Source organism: Anomaloglossus baeobatrachus, chromosome 2, assembly GCF_048569485.1.
Source record: "Anomaloglossus baeobatrachus isolate aAnoBae1 chromosome 2, aAnoBae1.hap1, whole genome shotgun sequence".
In the NCBI taxonomy this organism is placed as follows: Eukaryota; Metazoa; Chordata; class Amphibia; order Anura; family Aromobatidae; genus Anomaloglossus; species Anomaloglossus baeobatrachus.
Genome location: NC_134354.1, coordinates 626,125,683 through 626,142,976, shown reverse-complemented (window position 1 = coordinate 626,142,976; position 17,294 = coordinate 626,125,683). Strand labels below are relative to the sequence as shown.

The following is a 17,294-nucleotide window of genomic DNA, read 5'->3' as shown; positions in this document are numbered from 1 at the left end:
GGCACCAAGCCCTAACCCTGACCAGGTGGGGAGCTGCTAATTTAGAATGTTGTGTGTTTTGTGTGCATACCGGCGATGACCTCTCCCTTACCCAGGATGGGGCACCACAGCTCTGGCTGAGATGCAGTATCTCTGTGGCGACTGAAGCCTCAGAGGCACCACACAAACATCTGGTGACAGAATCCCTTAAAGATACTTAGAAAAATACTGTTCATTTGGCCATTTCCAATAAGTTCAAATGTGAACAATACTGTATTGCAATGGCATAGTCTAATGGCATAGTAGTAGTGGTAGTATAATTGTGCACACTACAGTCCAGCGTGTCCACTGTACCTCTTTATGTGTGAATACTATTATCTATGCCAAAACTTACCTATTTATTTATAATTTTTCTAACTGAAGTGTCATTACTTGCCTCTATATCTTTTCTGAGCACAGCATGCCTTTCCAACTCTTCTTCGTGTATTTTCTTTTTTGCATTGATACATTCTCCAATTGCTTTGATTTGCTCACTTAAGTGTAGAATTTCCTCCTGTACATAGAAAATGCTTATTAATGTCTTAGTAGGGATTATTTTATGATCAAAAACATCTGTAGGCTATGTGCGCACTTTGCTTTTTTTCATGCGTTTCAGCAGCGTTTTGAGCTGCAGAGTTTTAATGCAAAATTGCATGCGTTTTGATTTCCAGGCAAAGTCTATGGAAATTTGGGCTTTGTGCGCACGATGCATTTACAAACGCTGCATTTTAGTTGCGGAAAATTTGTCAAAATCCCTGCGTTTGAAGAAGCAACATGTCAATAGTTTTTGCCATTTTGGCAGCGTTTTAATAACATTGAAGTCAATGAGAAATGTCTAAACGCATAATTTTCAAGAAAGAATGCGTTTCACTTGCTTTTTACTAGCGATCTGCATGTGTTTTTGACATAATAAATGCAGGTCTTTCGGTATCTCTCTCTCTGTCGGTCGGTCTCTCTCTCTCTCTGTCTCTATCTCTCTCTGTCCATATCGGTCTCTCGCTCCCACCCCCTCTCTCATACTCACTGATCCACGATCTCCGGCGCGGCGCTGCACGGCGTTCACACTGTGGCGGATTCTCCTCTTTTGAAAATGCCGGCCGCTCATTAATCCATCACGTATTCCCTGCTTCCTCTTCCCACCGGCACCTATGATTGGTTGCAGTGAGACTCTCCCCCACGCTGACTGATGGCTGTCTCACTGCAACCAATCACAGCTGCCGGTGGGCGTGTCTATAACGAGCAGTTAAATAAATAAATAAATTAAAAAAAAAATGACGTGCGGTCCCCCCCCAATTTGGATACCAGCCAGGGTAAAGCCACACGGCTGAAGGCTGGTATTGTCAGGATGGGGAGCTCCATGTTATGGGGAGCCCCCCAGCCTAACAATATCAGCCAGCAGCCGCCTGGAATTGCAGCATCCATTAGATGCAACAGTCCCGGTACTCTACCCAGCTCATCCCGAATTGCCCTGCTGCTGTGGCAAACGGGGTAATAAGGAATTAATGACAGCAGCCCATAGCTGCCACTAAGTCCTAGGTTAATCATGGCAGGCGTCTCCCCGAGATACCTTCCATGATTAACCTGTAAGTTAAAGAAAATAAACACACACATCCAAAAAATCCTTTATTTGTAATGAAAGACAAAAAAACACCCTCTTTCACCACTTTATTAAGCCCTCAAAAACACCTCCAGGTCCAACGTAAACCACGCAAGGTCTCACGCCGCTTTCAGCTCTGCTACATTGGAAGCCGACAGGAGCGGCAGTAGAACACTGCTGCTCCTGTGAGCTCCATGCAGCAACTGAAGTGAGTCACGCGATCAGCTGTGCTGTCAGGTGGCGGACTGCAGCTGTGGCCGCGAGTAACCTGAGTGAAAGCACAGCTGATCGCGCGGCTCACTGCAGTCACTCAGGGGATCACAGGTAAGTCCTTCACGTGTGACCGCAAATCAAGCCTTGGCACACGCACAGAGCCGCGCGATCACAATGAAGTCGGGTGAAGTTCAACCGAGTTCATTCTGATCGCGCGGCTCTGTCTCGCAGCCAGCCATGCTCTTTTTGACAGTCCCACTCGGCTCTGCTGAAAGTCTATGGGGATGCTGTAGAGCCGAGTGAGACCGTACTGTGAAAAATGTGCGTTCTGGATGCTTTTCCCACTCTGTCTATGGCAGAGAATGCATCCAGAATGCATGAATTCTCCAGGAATGTGCGCACGTTGCGTTCTGCCGAATGCGTCTCAGAACGCAGCTTTTTCGGCTGCTTTCTGAGACGCACAGGCAGTGGCTTACACATTGAGGAATTTAACGCAATGTGCGCACATAGCCTTATAGTAATAACTCGCTGGTGCTCTTATTAAATGGTGTTAACAATTCCCATTAATTTGCTTTAACAGCATTTGAAAAACAAAAAACTCCAGGAACCTTTCATCTACCAGACCGCCCTTGATCTTCATTTATAGTTGGAAAGCCTACATGTAAATTCTTACATGCATCACAAACATTTTCATTTTTATATCTTACTCCTTGGAAACCTTTTATGGCAGATCTCCTGCAGTGACATTGACCATTTACATAACACATGACTGCTGCAGTCAGTCAATCACTGGCCTCCACGGTCATGTGTTATCTACCACTGTATCACCACTGAGGCTAGTGAGGCAAGTGGCTGCAGATTAGAGATGAGCGAACCCAAGGTTCAGTTTTCAAATCGAACACTAACTTCAAAAAACAAAGCTCAGCTTTAGAGTTCGGATGCTTTATGTGCGAACTTAACTTGCGCAAGCAGCGCTGTGCTCAGGTACGCTTGTTGCTCAAGCCTGTGTGAGATTATTGTAGTGTGAATGGTGTACACCGCGTGCAGAATTGTTAGGCAAGTTGTATTTTAGAGGATTTCTTTTATTATTGATCAACAACTATGTTCTCCATCAACCCAAAAGACTCATAAATATGAAAGCCTAATATTTTTGGCAGTTGGAGTGTTTTTTTTAAGATTTGGCAATCTTAGGAGGATATCTGTTTTTGCAGGTAACTATTACTGCGCAGAATTATTAGGCAACTTAAAAAACAAATATAATCCCATCTCACTTCTTTATTTTCACCAGGTAAACCAATAAACATTTCTGACATGCAAAAACAAAACCCAAAACAATTAGTGCCAATATAGCCACCTTTCTTTATGGTGACACTCAACAGCCTACCATCCATAGATTCTGTCAGTTGCTTGATCTGTTTACGATGAACACTGCATTTAGCAGCCACCACAACCTCCCAGACACTGTTCCGAGAGGTGTACTGTTTTCCCTCCCTGTAGATCTCACATTTTATGAGGGACCACAGGTTCTCTATGGGGTTCAGATCCGAAGAACGAGGGAGCCATGTCATTATTTTTTCATCTTTTAGACCTTTACTGGCCAGCCACGCTGTGGAGTAGTTGGATGCATGTGATGGAGCATTGTTCTGCATGAAAATCATGTTTTTCTTGAACGATACCGACTTCTTCCTGTACCACTGCTTGAAGAAGTTGTCTTCCAGAAACTGGCAGTAGGTCTGGGAGTTGAGCGTCACTCAATCCTCAACCTGAAAAGGTCCCAAAAGTTCATCTTTGATGATACCAGCCCATACCAGTACCCCACCTCCACTTTGCTGGCGTCTGAGTCGGAGTGGAGCTCTCTGCCCTGTACTGATCCAGCCTCGGGCCCATCCATCTGGCCCATCAAGAGTCACTTTCATTTCATCAGTCCATAAAACCTTTGAAAAAATCAGTCTTAAGATATTTCTTGGCCCAGTCTTGACGTTTTATCTTATGTTTCTTGTTCAAAGGTGGTGGTTTTCAGCCTTCCTTACCTTGGCCATGTCCCTGAGTATGGCACACTTTGTGCTTTTTGATATTACAGTAATGTTGCAGCTCTGAAATATGTCCAAACTGGTGGCAAATGGCATCTAGGTAGCTTCACGCTTGATTTTCCTCAATTCATGGGCAGTTATTTTGCGTCTTTTCTGCCCAACACGCTTCTTGCGACCCTGTAGGCTATTTGCCATGAAACACTTGATTGTTCGGTGATCACGCTTCAAAAGTTTGGCAATTTCAAGACTGCTGCATCCCTCTGCAAGACATCTCATAATTTTGGACTTTTCAGAGCCCCTCAAATCTCTCTTCTGACCCATTTTGCCAAAGGAAAGGAAGTTGCCTAATAATTCAGCACACCTTATATAGGGTGTAGATGTCATTACACCACACCCCTCCTCATTACACAGATGCACATCATCTGATTTACTTAATTGGTAGTTGGTTTTCAAGCCTATACAGCTTGGAGTAGGACAACATGTATAAAAAGTATCATGTGATCAAAATACTCATTTACCTAAGATTTCTGCACACAGTGTATACTTGTATCGTCCTGGAGGTGGATTCACTGGGCCGTGCACCGGACTCCCCCAGGGAGGCAACCCGGAGCTAACCCCTATACAGGGACTGTCCGATCACCTCACCAGAGGGCCTAGATGCACGGTAGCCGTAACACTAGGTGTACGGGATAAGAGTTCTTCAGGGATCTGTACAGGAATGTCTCTGAGTCCAACGGGCACCGTAAGCAGGACGGATGACTGGAACTGGATTCAGGTGCCGGGTAGGAACAGTAGACGGGGTCCGGGTCCAGCGAGATGTGCAGGCTGATGTTACCAGGTGAAGTCTGGGATCGGTGACGGGTTCAGGCTGATGGGAGATGGTGGGATCCTCAGCAGACAGTCACCGGGAGACTTCCTGGGGAATCAGCCATCAGGACCGGGTTAGGGTGGCAGGCGGGCCCTGCGGAAGAGACAGAGTTCAACGGAGACAAGGCACAAAGGGACCTGAACACCTAGCTATGGGAACACGTTGATCAGGCATGGCCCACATGGAAAGGAAGTCCTAATATACCCTGTACCTGTAATTGGCCATATCATGTTTCCGGGACGCTGGCCCTTTAAGAAGAGGTGAGTGAAAGTGCGCGCGCCCTAATGCACATGCGCGAGGCTCGTGTGCCGGAGGCCAGAGCAGGAAGCAGTGCAGAAGATGCAGGGGGACCAGACAGAGTGTCCTGGGTCGCAGGGAGATGCCGGGAGCGGCGGGCAGGAGGCACGGAGGATGCAGAGGAGGGAGAGTGAGGGGAGCAGCCACGGGCAGGAGGACCGGGAACCAGAGCGGTGAGTGACAGACAGAGCCGGGACCCGGGGAGCGTGACAATACTGGGGGTAGCAACAGCGTGATTAGATGTAGTGGGTAACAAAAAAAGTTTGAAAAGCTCGCTCACCCTCTCAAAGAAGTGATCGACTTATGGCTGGCTGTATGTGGGCGGACACTCAAACTGCCAATCAGTGATTCCGAACCTCCTCGAGCCAAGTTTGGACAACTGGAGGTTTGGTTTGTTTGCTGCCAGGGAACCGCACCTACAAAGATTTTCTGATCTCTACTGCAGAGTTATCAACTAGACATCATCAGCACTGCAGCCCTATAAATACAACACTGCCCTTTGTCTACATTGGACAGCGCCTTTACTTTATATAATGTCTCATTGCTATGGTTTCTACAGATCATAAAGTATACAACTTTTTATTGTTACTGAACATGTCTTAAAGTGAAACCCAGAACCATCTGATATTATATTTGCAATTTTTATATTACACACTGCATGTAAAGGCTGCAAAAAAGCCCCAAAAATCTGCATTTCTAAATATAGCAAGTGTGAAGAAGTGCCAGCTGCAAAATCTACATGTGATACAAACAAAAGGATGTAGCAGCACTCTGTAAGAACCAAGACCTATGCAAACATTGAATATATGACATATAAACTGCATTAATGCTACATAAAATATACTTAAAAAAATTAAGGTTCTTAGCGCAAAAATTAGCCAATTTTTGAATGTCCATCAACAGCTGCAAGGTGACTTTTTTGATGGGACCCTATGCTAGCATCATGCCTTTCCTGGACTAAAAGTCTACAAATATGGGCTCTTCTCCACCTGTGTACTGCTTCCGATGCGAAAGCATCGGAAGTGAAATGCTAATGACCCCCAGCTGTGAGCGTCAACCGAGGGTCATGCGACTGTGATGCGATCGGAAACCACACACTGCAGCAGAGCTGTGGCAATGTATAAAAGAGCAGATCGATCAGTGGCTCTTCCCGCTGCACTCCAACCTGATGTGGTCATTTGCGATCAATGGGCGTAACTTGGTGGCAGCTTTAAAGGTCAGCAAGCTTGTACAATTGCCATGCATGGCTCAAGTGCTAAATCTAGTTGTTCAGAAAATTCTGAAAACATGCCCTGACTTGCCATTACTACTTGAGAAGGTGTGCCGTATTAGCGCCCATTTCTGCCATTACTCTACCGCTTTTGCTGGTCTTACAGCGCTGCAAAATTGCTTGAATTTGCCAAGTCTCTGACTCATGTGGGACCTGCCCACACAGTGGAACTTTACATACTATATGTTTGCAAGGATTACTGAACAGCAGAGGGCAGTAGCTGAATACCAGCTTCAACATGCTCATCAGGCTGAGAGTCAGCCACCACACATAACTGTCGATTGGGTGTGGATTGCTGACATTTGTGAGGTTCTTGAGAACTTTGAGTACTGCACCAAGCTTGTGAGCGGTGATCAGGCTATTATCAGCTTAACCATCCCGCTGCTGCATCTGTTGAAACAATCACTGCACAATCTTAAAGAGGAAGCTCTGAATACCCAGCATGTGGCTATGTAGCCAGATTTCTCAATGGGTGATACTACCCAGCCCAGCCAATATTCTGAGGCAACATTGGTGATGAGGAGGAGGATAAAGAGGAAGAGGACTTGTTTTTCTGTTCTACCGAGGGGACTCCCAATGTTACACAGGAGACTCTCAACCCCAGCTTCATGTCTGTCCAGCATAAATGGGCTGGAGAGGAGGTGGTGGAGGAGGAGAAGGCGAGTCAGCGTGAGGAGAGGATGGGTATTGTTCCTCCTGGTGGGGACACAGAAACTTTGCCTGTTTGCAGCTTGGCCCACATAGCACAGTTCATGTGTAAGTGGCTGTGGCAAGACCCTCGCGTGATACACATTTTATCCAACAACTTATACTGGTTGGCCACCGGGGTACAAGAAGAAATTTCCTTTTCTCCTTTTGGAGTCATGAAAGGGTTTCACAATGCAATCCTTCAAGAAGGTCATTGTAGATCACTTGAAAACATCACCCTCAGACAATACTGATTGCAGAGTTACGGGCTCTTTCCAACACCAAGGATTAATGGAGAGAGACACCAACACCAAGTCCAACAGAGGTGAGGGGAAAATGTGTGCAAACTGGGTCATTTTCAATTAACCAGGACATCAGCAAGGGCTATCTGTGCTTGTAACAATGCCATGGAGGGAAACGTTGCACAACATGGTCAAGGAGTACTTAAGTGACCATACCTGCATCCTTTCTGATGCTTCAGTTCCCTTTAATTATTGGGTGTCCAAGCTGAACACTTGGCCCGACCTCTACTTATACAGTTGAGGTGTTGGCCTTGCCGGCTGATAGTGTGATGTGAGAGTGTTTTCAGTTTTGCTGGGACAATCATCACTGATAGTCACTCATGCCTCTCCACAGAAAATGCAGACAGGCTTACTCTGATTACATTGAACAAGGACTGGATTTCTCCACAGTTTGCAATCCCTCCAGATGAGAGCAAGCCAAACTAATTTTCCCCAAAATGTTGATTTTCACTACTGATGTTAACGTCCACCCCTTGCCGTATAAAGCTGTTTCCTTCCTGCATCAACCATGACACAGAACATGGGGCTAATTTTTGTAAACAATATGCACATTGTGCATACTATTATATACTATTTGTCATAGGAGGCCCTTGTGTTGGAGACTTCCTGTGTCAACCATGACTCCGTCCATAGGGCTAAATTTTGTAAACACTATGCACATTGTGCAGTGGCGGACAAATCAGGACAGTACTCCTACTCCAGCCTAACTACTAATAGTCATTGGAGGCCCTTGTGATGGGGACTTCCTGCGTCAACTATAACTCAGGCCATATAGCTAATTTTTTTAAACAATGCACATCCGTGTGACAACCGCATCTGTTCCGTTCCGTATACGGTCCGTTTTACATACGTGTGCCTTCTGGGGTTTTTTACGGACCGCAAAAAAAATGGAAGGAGAGTTACATTCAGTCTAAAGCTAGAAAGATAGATATCTGGATGGATAGATAGCTGGATGGATAGATGGATGGATGGATGGATAGATGGATGGATGGATGGATGGATAGATAGAGAGATAAGAAAAACATAATGTCCCACTCCCCTGCATTTTGTAATCTTGCACCCTTTAGTGCCTTTCATGAGGCACTAAAGGGTGTTTAGCTTTGTATATAGCCACAAATTCATTATTTTCCCCCAAAAAATGATGTGGAGTCCCCACTATTTTTTGTACACAGCTAAGGTGAAGCAGTCAGCAGCAGCCTGCAGACTGCGGCTGGTAGCTCTACCTTGGCTGGTAATGCAAGACAAAGAGCACCCCATGCTTTTATTTTAAATTAAAGTAAAGAATTTAAAGCAAAAATGTGGGGTCCCCTTAAATTGGATCACCAGCCAAGGTAAAGCAGACAGCTGTTGTCTGGTATTCTCAGACTAGGGAGGTCCACAGTTATTGGACCCTCCCCAGCCTAAAAATAGCAGGCCGCAAGTGCCCCAGAAGTGGTGCATCCATTAGATGTGCCAATCCTGGTGCTTTTCCCCAACTCATCCCGTTACCCTGGTGCGGTGACAAACAGGGTAATATATGAGGTTGATACCAGCTGTGTAATGTCACCTGGTATCAAGCCCTGGCATTTGTGATGTCACGGCATCTATCAGATACCTGACATCACTAACCCAGTCAGTAATAAAAAAAAAATAGACAACAAAAAAAATGTTATTTGAAAAAAACCTCTCCAACACATTCCCTTTTCACAAATGTATTGAAAAGAAAAAGCAAATCCGGGTCCTACATAATCCAATAAGGGGGTCCCACAACAATCCATACTCACTCTCCCAGTCAATGAAAACAGAATGTTCCCCATTGCCTGGGAGAGCAGTGAACTGACCTGAGCTAACATCATTAGGTCAGGCCAGGTCACAGCAAGGCATAATGAGTGCCGACGTCATGAGTCCATTTACCTGCGGTGATGAAGTCCGCTGAACTCATGGCGTCAGCACTCATCACTGAGTTCCATGGCCGCCGCGTTCTCACGCGAACTGTCCCGTGAGCCAGTGACATCACCGCTAGCCACAGTCTCAGGCCGCCCGCGAGACGTGATGTGAGAACAGGGCGTTATGGAAGTCAGTGACAACCGCTGAAGTCACGAGTTCAGCAGAGATCATCACAGCAGGTACTGATCTGAGCTAAATAGAAAAATCCGCTGTCGTGGAAACACATATGCGGCTATCATGTGATCGCTCAAGCACGTCCTTGACATATATACTGAAAACCAAAGAGGAAAAGGACTAAGCGTGCATAGAAAAGTCATAATAATAAATCCAAATCACAACCTTAATTGATGCATATAAAAGACATTTTTATTGTAAGATATATAAAAACAGGTTGGATTTCCATAATGTATAAATATATTAAAGTATACAGTGTTTTAAAGAACACAGGGAAAATGAGGACAGAAAGATGTAGCACATTCACCCAAACGTAAAGTATGACAGGCTGAAGATGAAGTAACCCATGGAACTGAGATAAATCATATATCAAAGTGACATGCCATGGGGATAGCAGGGTAAGCCAGTTTGGCTGGTTAGATGGAGGTTCAGAAGTGAAAAACAAACACTCTCCAGATCTAAATAGCAGAAATCTCCTTATATCATATCATATAAGTGGCTACATCAGTACATGCCAACAGAGAAATATATCCGGAGCATTTCAGAGCTAATATATATTCAGCCAATTGCTGCTTACCCATATGTCAGACTATGCCAGTGAGATCACACATTTATTATTATGACTTTTCTATGCACGCTTAGTCCTTTTGCTCTTTGGTTTTCAATGATCTGAGCTAACCTACTCATCCTGCAGCTGCTCGCACACTGCTGTGTGAGTCACTGCAGGGCTGGCTAGGGCAGTGAGACAGACTGCAGGGGCACCAATATACTGAAGCACATGAAAGTTCTTCCATGTGGCTTCAGGGGATGCCAGAAAACACGTGAATCAGAAATGCATGCAGGCAAGTTCTCCAGGCTCTCCCCATTCAGTTTCATCACTTGCTCATTCATGTCAGACTTTTCCTCAGGCCTCCAGACCACTTTGTTGGGTCCAGCAGAAAATTACTTGCATTTCCCATTGACTTGCATTGTATTCACTATTCGTAACAAATACACAAATATTACAAAGTATTCATTACGAGTATAGCGAATACGAATATTACGGTATTCTCTTATCTCTAGTGTTGATATTATAAGCCTTATCATCCATTATTACACAAATACACATCACCTGATAGGCTTCAAACCAATAAGCATACACATTTATACAGCTTGGAGTTGGGAAAATCTGCATAAAAATTATGATGCTTTCAAAATACTCACTTGGACATCTTATCAATTCATTCCTTACATAATTACACAGAAGCTACCACTGGGAAATGATGAAGTTACTGACGATAGTTCCTTTTTTTAACCACTCATCTTCTTAACATGCAACATAGTGGTCAGAAACAGGAAGCATCAACTGAGCGGAGATTCCAAAGTAGTCAATGGTGAATGTCTGCACACAAGTAGTTCAGTCATCATTACATATTATCAGTGGGAAAAGCAGATCAACGTGAAATAGCAGCTGACTGGGAAAGACCACTAACCAAGGAGAAGTGTACACCAGAACTTAAGTTAAATTATTAAACTTTATAAATAATTCAACTTTTTGTATTTCTCTCTGATACATACAGTATATATTGCAGGGTTCTTCAATTAGCTAAAAAGAAAATAATTCTGAAATATTTTACACACTGTCTTAAAGCCTCACTAGACTTTTTAACGAGGACCTGGCAACTCTTTTGTCAGTTTTGGCAAATACCTGTATTTGCTATGAAATAACAATTCTGGAGGATCTTTTATTAGAAATCTACAATGTGCCACTCTTTTGGTATTTTGCTTACAATTTATGAAGAACCTGAATATTGTTTTTTACAATGCCACTTGTCAAAGGACTGTATTCCTACACAGTGTAAGATTCTGTAGGAACATAGCCTTAACTGGTAACACCCAATAAGGCCTGAAACACACTTCCGTTAAAAACACGCACGTGCCGCGAGGCACGTATTTACCCTGTGTGTTGCGTGTGGTAAGTACGTGTCTCGGGTACGTGCAGTCCACGTGTGTTCTACGTGTGCTATCCGCGATAGCACACGTAGAACCGGTAATTTGCATACTCACGTGGTACGCGCTGCTGTCCTTGGTGCTGATCTTCAGTCTCTAGCCCTGCCGTCTCCCCGCTGCTGCTGCCGGCCGCAGTGAAGGGAATATTAAATGAGCATAATGAGCGGCGGTTGGCAGCAAGTGGCAGTAGCGGCAGAGACAGGAGGGCTGGAGAAGGTGAGTAAATGTTTTGGGTTTCTTTCACTGACACTTGTGTTTTCTCCGGTGCGTGTCATACGGGACCGCATCCACACTACATCCGTGTGGTACGGGTGCGGGCCGTGTGACACCCGTGCTGCCGGAGAAAACGTGGACATGTCAGCATGTAGAAAAACGAACACACGTACAAACGCACACGGACACACGTTCCATGTGTCTTTACGTCTGTGTGCCTGCTACAATAGGGTGGCATTGCTGAATGTGTCTCCGTGCCGACGGTACGTGCAAAAAAAGGCAAACACGTACCGGCGGCACGGATGTGTGTCGGAGGCCTTAGAAATGTATGAATAACTTGATAAAAGAAATATCTAAAATAAAATGCTTCAGAACTGTTATTTTAGGTTGAATACAAGTAATTATTAAGACACCATGTTTTATTGTACTTATTCATATAGAAGTTATGTTTTTCATTATTCATTATACATTCATTATATGCTGCATTATCCTACATATATTACTTTCAAGAAAATTTAATTACCAACCTGCACTTGTTTTACAGCAACGCTTCCAGGATTATGCAAGTCAAGGATCATTTCCTCCTTCTGCTTCTTTAATAGTTGAACCTTAGATTGTTTCTTATTAAGCTCAATCATAACCGGCAGTTTATTTTCTGCTACTGAAAATCTATCAATACTATCTGAAATTCTTTTTCGGTAGCCATTATTTCTGGAAACCATAGATTCAAAATTTTCTTTCTGAATTTCTATCTCTAATTTTAATTTGATGTTCTCAGCACAAATTGAGTAATTTTGGGTCTCCAGAATTTCACATTTCTGTGTTAAATTTTCAATTAAGTTTTCCTCTTCAATAATCTTTCTTTCAACTTCTTTTGTTTCCAATAGAACAGACTTCAACTCTGTTTCAAGTTCATTGATCTCTCTCTAAAGTGAGAACAAAATTTTAAAGATATCTTTAGATATTAAGTATTAACCAATACCATTTAAGAGACGATGTGGACAATAGGTAGTTGTAATCTTACTAGTAATTGTCTGTGCTTAATATGGGCCAGTTCTGGTGCTGTGGGACCACTGGAAACAGGAGACCCAACCAGAGATAGCTGAACCTCAAATCTCTAATTTTGATGGATGGGTAAGGTCTCTGCAGTGATAAACTCTATATGTCATAAAATAATAGCGTCACAAGGTGGCAAAGGATAACAGGGGGCCAAGGCTTCTAAACTGGCCCTCAGGCTAGGGGGGCCCTAGCTGTCCCTGATCCCATGAGATACGTCTTATTGTGACAAGACAACATCTTGGCCGCCTTCATACCCCTGCTCCTGACCAGCCCTGATCTAGTACCCACTCCCTCATTACCCTAGGAAGGGGGCCGGGACAGGAGCATGTGAACACCAACAGTGATAGACAAACAGGGGGAACCAAAACTCTTTCACAGCATGCTCATACAGAGTAATCAGATAACGTGATAAGGAGGAAAACTAAAGAAGGGAGGAAATAACCAGGCAACAGAAGGAATTCCACTGCACAACAAGCAACACACAGTAAATCACAAGACTGGAAAAAAATAGCCCACAGACTGGTATTGCAGAAAGCTATAGTAAGCAAAGGAAGATAAATTCCTCCATCTTAAGAAGTGACGGAGTACCTGTGATAGGTCTCCCACAACATGTGATCAAAAAGGTAACCTGCTGGCTAGCAGAAATTAACTCCTTCCAGTCCAATCGCTAATGAGCACACAGCTGGTCAACATCTAAGCCTACCTGTGCAACTCAGAAGCACCATAGGAAGTATAGTGAGGAGTATCAGAGTCTGTGGTTTGAACAGTGTCTGATGCCACCATGACACTCAGCGAGTCTAGAGCAAAAATCCTTGTGACAAATAGCATAATAAAAATAATAACACTTGTATACAGGGATTTAGGCGCCAACGATGTCTGAATAGTTTTATATTAAAGAGGACCAACCACCACAATTTTGTGATATGAACTAAAGGCAGTGCCATACAGGCAGTAAGATGCTGAATCCAGGCATACTTGTTCTAGAAAGATGGGATGCTTGGTGGCGGAAATATTTTTAATCAAAGTTGCAGAAATGCACTGCACTTTGATTGATGGGTGCAATGGTGGTAGGCCTTTGTGAGTTGGGTCCTCACTGTAAAGTCTTCCTCCAGTGTCCCCTATGACATGCCCCCTTCTATTTATTTGAATATCACGCTGCACCACCATAGCTGTGCACGCACCACTACCGCTCATAGTCTTCACCACAGTGTATTCAATTAAATAGCGCCAGAGATCATGGTACACGCAAGCATGGCCTCCGGTGCCATTTTAATGATGACAGAATTACTGTGTCAATGCACACATGCCGCCGCCAACAGCAATTTCTGCAACTTTGATTAAGGATATTTCTGCAGCCTAGCATCCCATCTTTCTACATAAGGTATGCCTGGATTCAACATCTTAGTGCTAGTATGGTCCTTCCTTTAGTTCATATTGCAAAATCCTGGTGGTTGGTTCTCTTTAAACTTATGGTGCTTATTAAGAATGTGACTTTTGGTTTGCTAGATTGGCTCTAGTTTCAGAGATGTTTAATAGTTAATTAATTAACATAACATGATTGAAAAACATTCAGAATTGCAAGAATATTATTATTTTTGTTCCAACTAGTAAGTAAACAGTCTAAAATCATAAAAAAAAGAAAGTCAAAATATCTAACCTTAGGAGGAAAAAAGTTATGGGATTAATTAATACAATCAGTTATTTGTTATTTAGTCAATGCTTCAAAAAACACTGTTTATGTTATTTCCATTTATGTAAGTCATCAGAACAATCACGTTGGAGACTCCAACAGTAGTTAGCCATTATGTGCCTTGAAATCTTTCTTCCATTATCTTCATATACTGGCGGAACCTCTCGCCTTGTTCCTCGCTGAGGTCTCCAAGTTTATCTGGAAAGCTGTTCAAACGGTGATGGAGACAGTGCATCTTTATGGTCATATGATCTCCCAAATTTCTGAAGGTAGCGAGCATATATTACACCAATTCTTCATAATTGTCTGCTCTGTGATTACCCAAGTAGTTCTTCACAACCGAGACAAAACTGTTCCAGACCGAAACCTCAGTGTCATTCATGCATGTGATAAAATTGAAATCATTCATGAGTTTACAAATATGATTACCATTGAAGATTCCAGCTTTAAGTTTTTCCATGCTCAGTCCAGAGAATGATCTACAAATGTACTTGAAGCAATTACCCTATTTGTCTCAAGCCCTAACAAATTGCTTCATTATTCCTAGCTTAATATGAAGCGGTGGGAAAATGATTTTGTTTTTGTCCACCGGCGGAATCTTCTCTTCATTCTTCATTCATTCAATCATTTCTTCCCTTGTAGGCCATGACACTTTTGTTTGATGATCTCGCTTTGCCCTGCTATCCCAGAGGCACATGAAGCATGAGTATTTTGTGTATCCAGATTGCTGTCCAAGCAAGTGTCGCGGGCGGAGGAGGGGACGCCGCGCTCTCCCACTGCTCGGGTCCGGCTGCCGCGGCTGCTGCGGCCTGCTGCTGCTCGGTGGCTCGAGCGATGGGCCGGATCCCGGGGACTCTAGCGGCGCTCCTCGCCCGTGAGTGAAAGGGGGGGTTTTGGGTGTGGGGATTGTGGATTGTCCGTGACGCCACCCACGGTTGTGGTGATTTGTAGACACCACCGCTGCTCTGTATGGGGATCCCGGGAGTGATGGTACGGGGCAGCTGGATGTTAGTCCTCCCCTCCGTGGGTAGGGGGGTTGGTTGTCCCGGGGCCCAGTGATGAGGTGGGTGATGCAGGGCTTGGTGGAGTGCAGGGACGCGGGGGCAGCACTGTGGTACTCACTCAGCCTGAGACAATGACACAGTTCTCGGTAAAACACACGGCTGGAAGGACGGTTCCCACGGACGGCTGCACTTGCTTTCCCCAGTAGTTGACGGTGACGGTCCCTTTTTCCTGCACCTAAGATGATGATGGTTGCGATGGGTTCCCACCGGTAACCCTCTCCCCGGCTTGGATATGGGCCGGAGGAGCCCTACTTTGCCCTCAGGCGCTGGCCCTGAGAAACTGGTGCCCTGGTGGTGGCGGTGTATATCTGTAACGGTTGGACTGTTGCCTTCAATCGAGACTTGGTTGTTGGAAGACAGTCGTCCCCTTCACTGACGGATTTGGCAAATTATGGCGACTCCTAGCCTTGCCGGGATCCGAAAGGCCCCTGCCCTGGTGCTGACTGTTCTTCGTATACTGCTCCAGACCGCCGGGTCACCACCCGTCCGCGGTCCTTCCAGCAACCTCCGAGCAGTCCCCCTGCAGACTATCACTGCCGTCTGCTGACCTTGCTGTCACAGTCCGGGGCACACACCCGGACTAACTTCAGGCTTTACTACTCTCACTTTTCTGTCACTTCAGCTTTTCTCCTTAGCTCCACTACTACTCCACTTCCTTCTACTTTCACTTCCTTAACTCATCTGCTTGTTTACTCCTTCACTTCCCTAGCTGGACTCCACTCTAGCCCTCAGCTAGACTTCAACTGCCTGGTTTTCCCGCCTCCAGAGCTGTGAACTCCTTGGTGGGTGGAGCCAACTGCCTGGCCCACCCCCTGGTGTGGACACCAGCTCCTGGAGGAAGGCAACAAGGATTTTTGGTTAGCCTTGGTGTTCCTAACTGGGGTGTAGGGTGTGGTGGTGTTATGACCTGTGACCCCTGGCTTGCCCAGGGCATCACACAAGATGTTCAACAACTTCAGATCAATACAAATTGACCACTGATGTTCATGATAATGTTTTTTTTGTAATACAATTTTTAAATTTCATAGTCTTCTTTAACTTTTGTTAAGTGAGCAATGGTAAGGGATGCATAATAGTTACTATTGTGCAAGAGAATGTGGCACCCCAGTGGCCTGGTTGTCACAGTAGTGTTGCCCCCACTGAGGGGTTAGTACTAAGCCTGGAAGCAAGCGAGGGGTCCTTTGGTCAGTAAGTACCTACATTCAACACAGTTCCTACTCCAGGCTAGCAGAGGGAGCTCTAAACCTGGTGTTTTGGGGAGCTTCCCAGGAGCTCTGACCTGGGGAGGAGTTAGAGGAGTGACAGTTGGGAGTTGACCGTTGGAGAGAGAGAGGATTTCGAGCCAGGAGTTTGAGGACAGCAGACTGGTTTTTCCTGAGGTCGGAGAGCTGAGAGAAGCTCGGCCTAGGGGAACAGAATCTGACAAAGAGGCAAAAAGGAAGAAGACTCTGGGGAGTGGAGTTAAGCCGGCTCACCCCAGAAGGGCACGCTAGAAACCGGATACCAGAGTCCGTGGCTGCTCGGGTACTAGATCCGAGACGGTAGCTAAATCCGGAGAGCAGGAGGATTACAAATCTCCTGGCCCCCACAGACCATCTGAAGGTAAAGCCGCAGATTAGGGATCAGGAGCCGCTGTCAGAAAAGCGGTACTTGCGACGGCCCGCGCAGCCTGCCATATGAGTGTGAGAGAATTACCACATGTGACAGAGGAGAGGGCCTCAGCCTAGCTAACACAGTATGGGCCCTGAAAACCAGGAAAGAGTATAGCGGGTAGGCCTCACACCCACCTGGCCAGGGAGGCTTCCCCGACTGCTTCCAGGCTATTCAGACGACCATCACAACCACCTGTACCAGTCTCCCAGGACTTTCTTACCGGTTACCAATTAAAGTGAAAGGT

General features: G+C 45.1%; 1 protein-coding gene across 1 annotated transcript in view; it reads right to left on the bottom strand.

The window, feature by feature from the left end:
* CCDC122 (coiled-coil domain containing 122) overlaps positions 1-14,793 on the bottom strand; it is a 34,363-nt gene extending 19,570 nt beyond the window's left edge. Inside the window, 3 exon segments of the mRNA XM_075333871.1 lie at positions 416-532; positions 12,112-12,539; positions 14,655-14,793. Coding sequence (XP_075189986.1) covers positions 416-532; positions 12,112-12,539; positions 14,655-14,793 — 684 coding nt within the window.
* Positions 14,794-17,294: the final 2,501 nt, after the last annotated feature.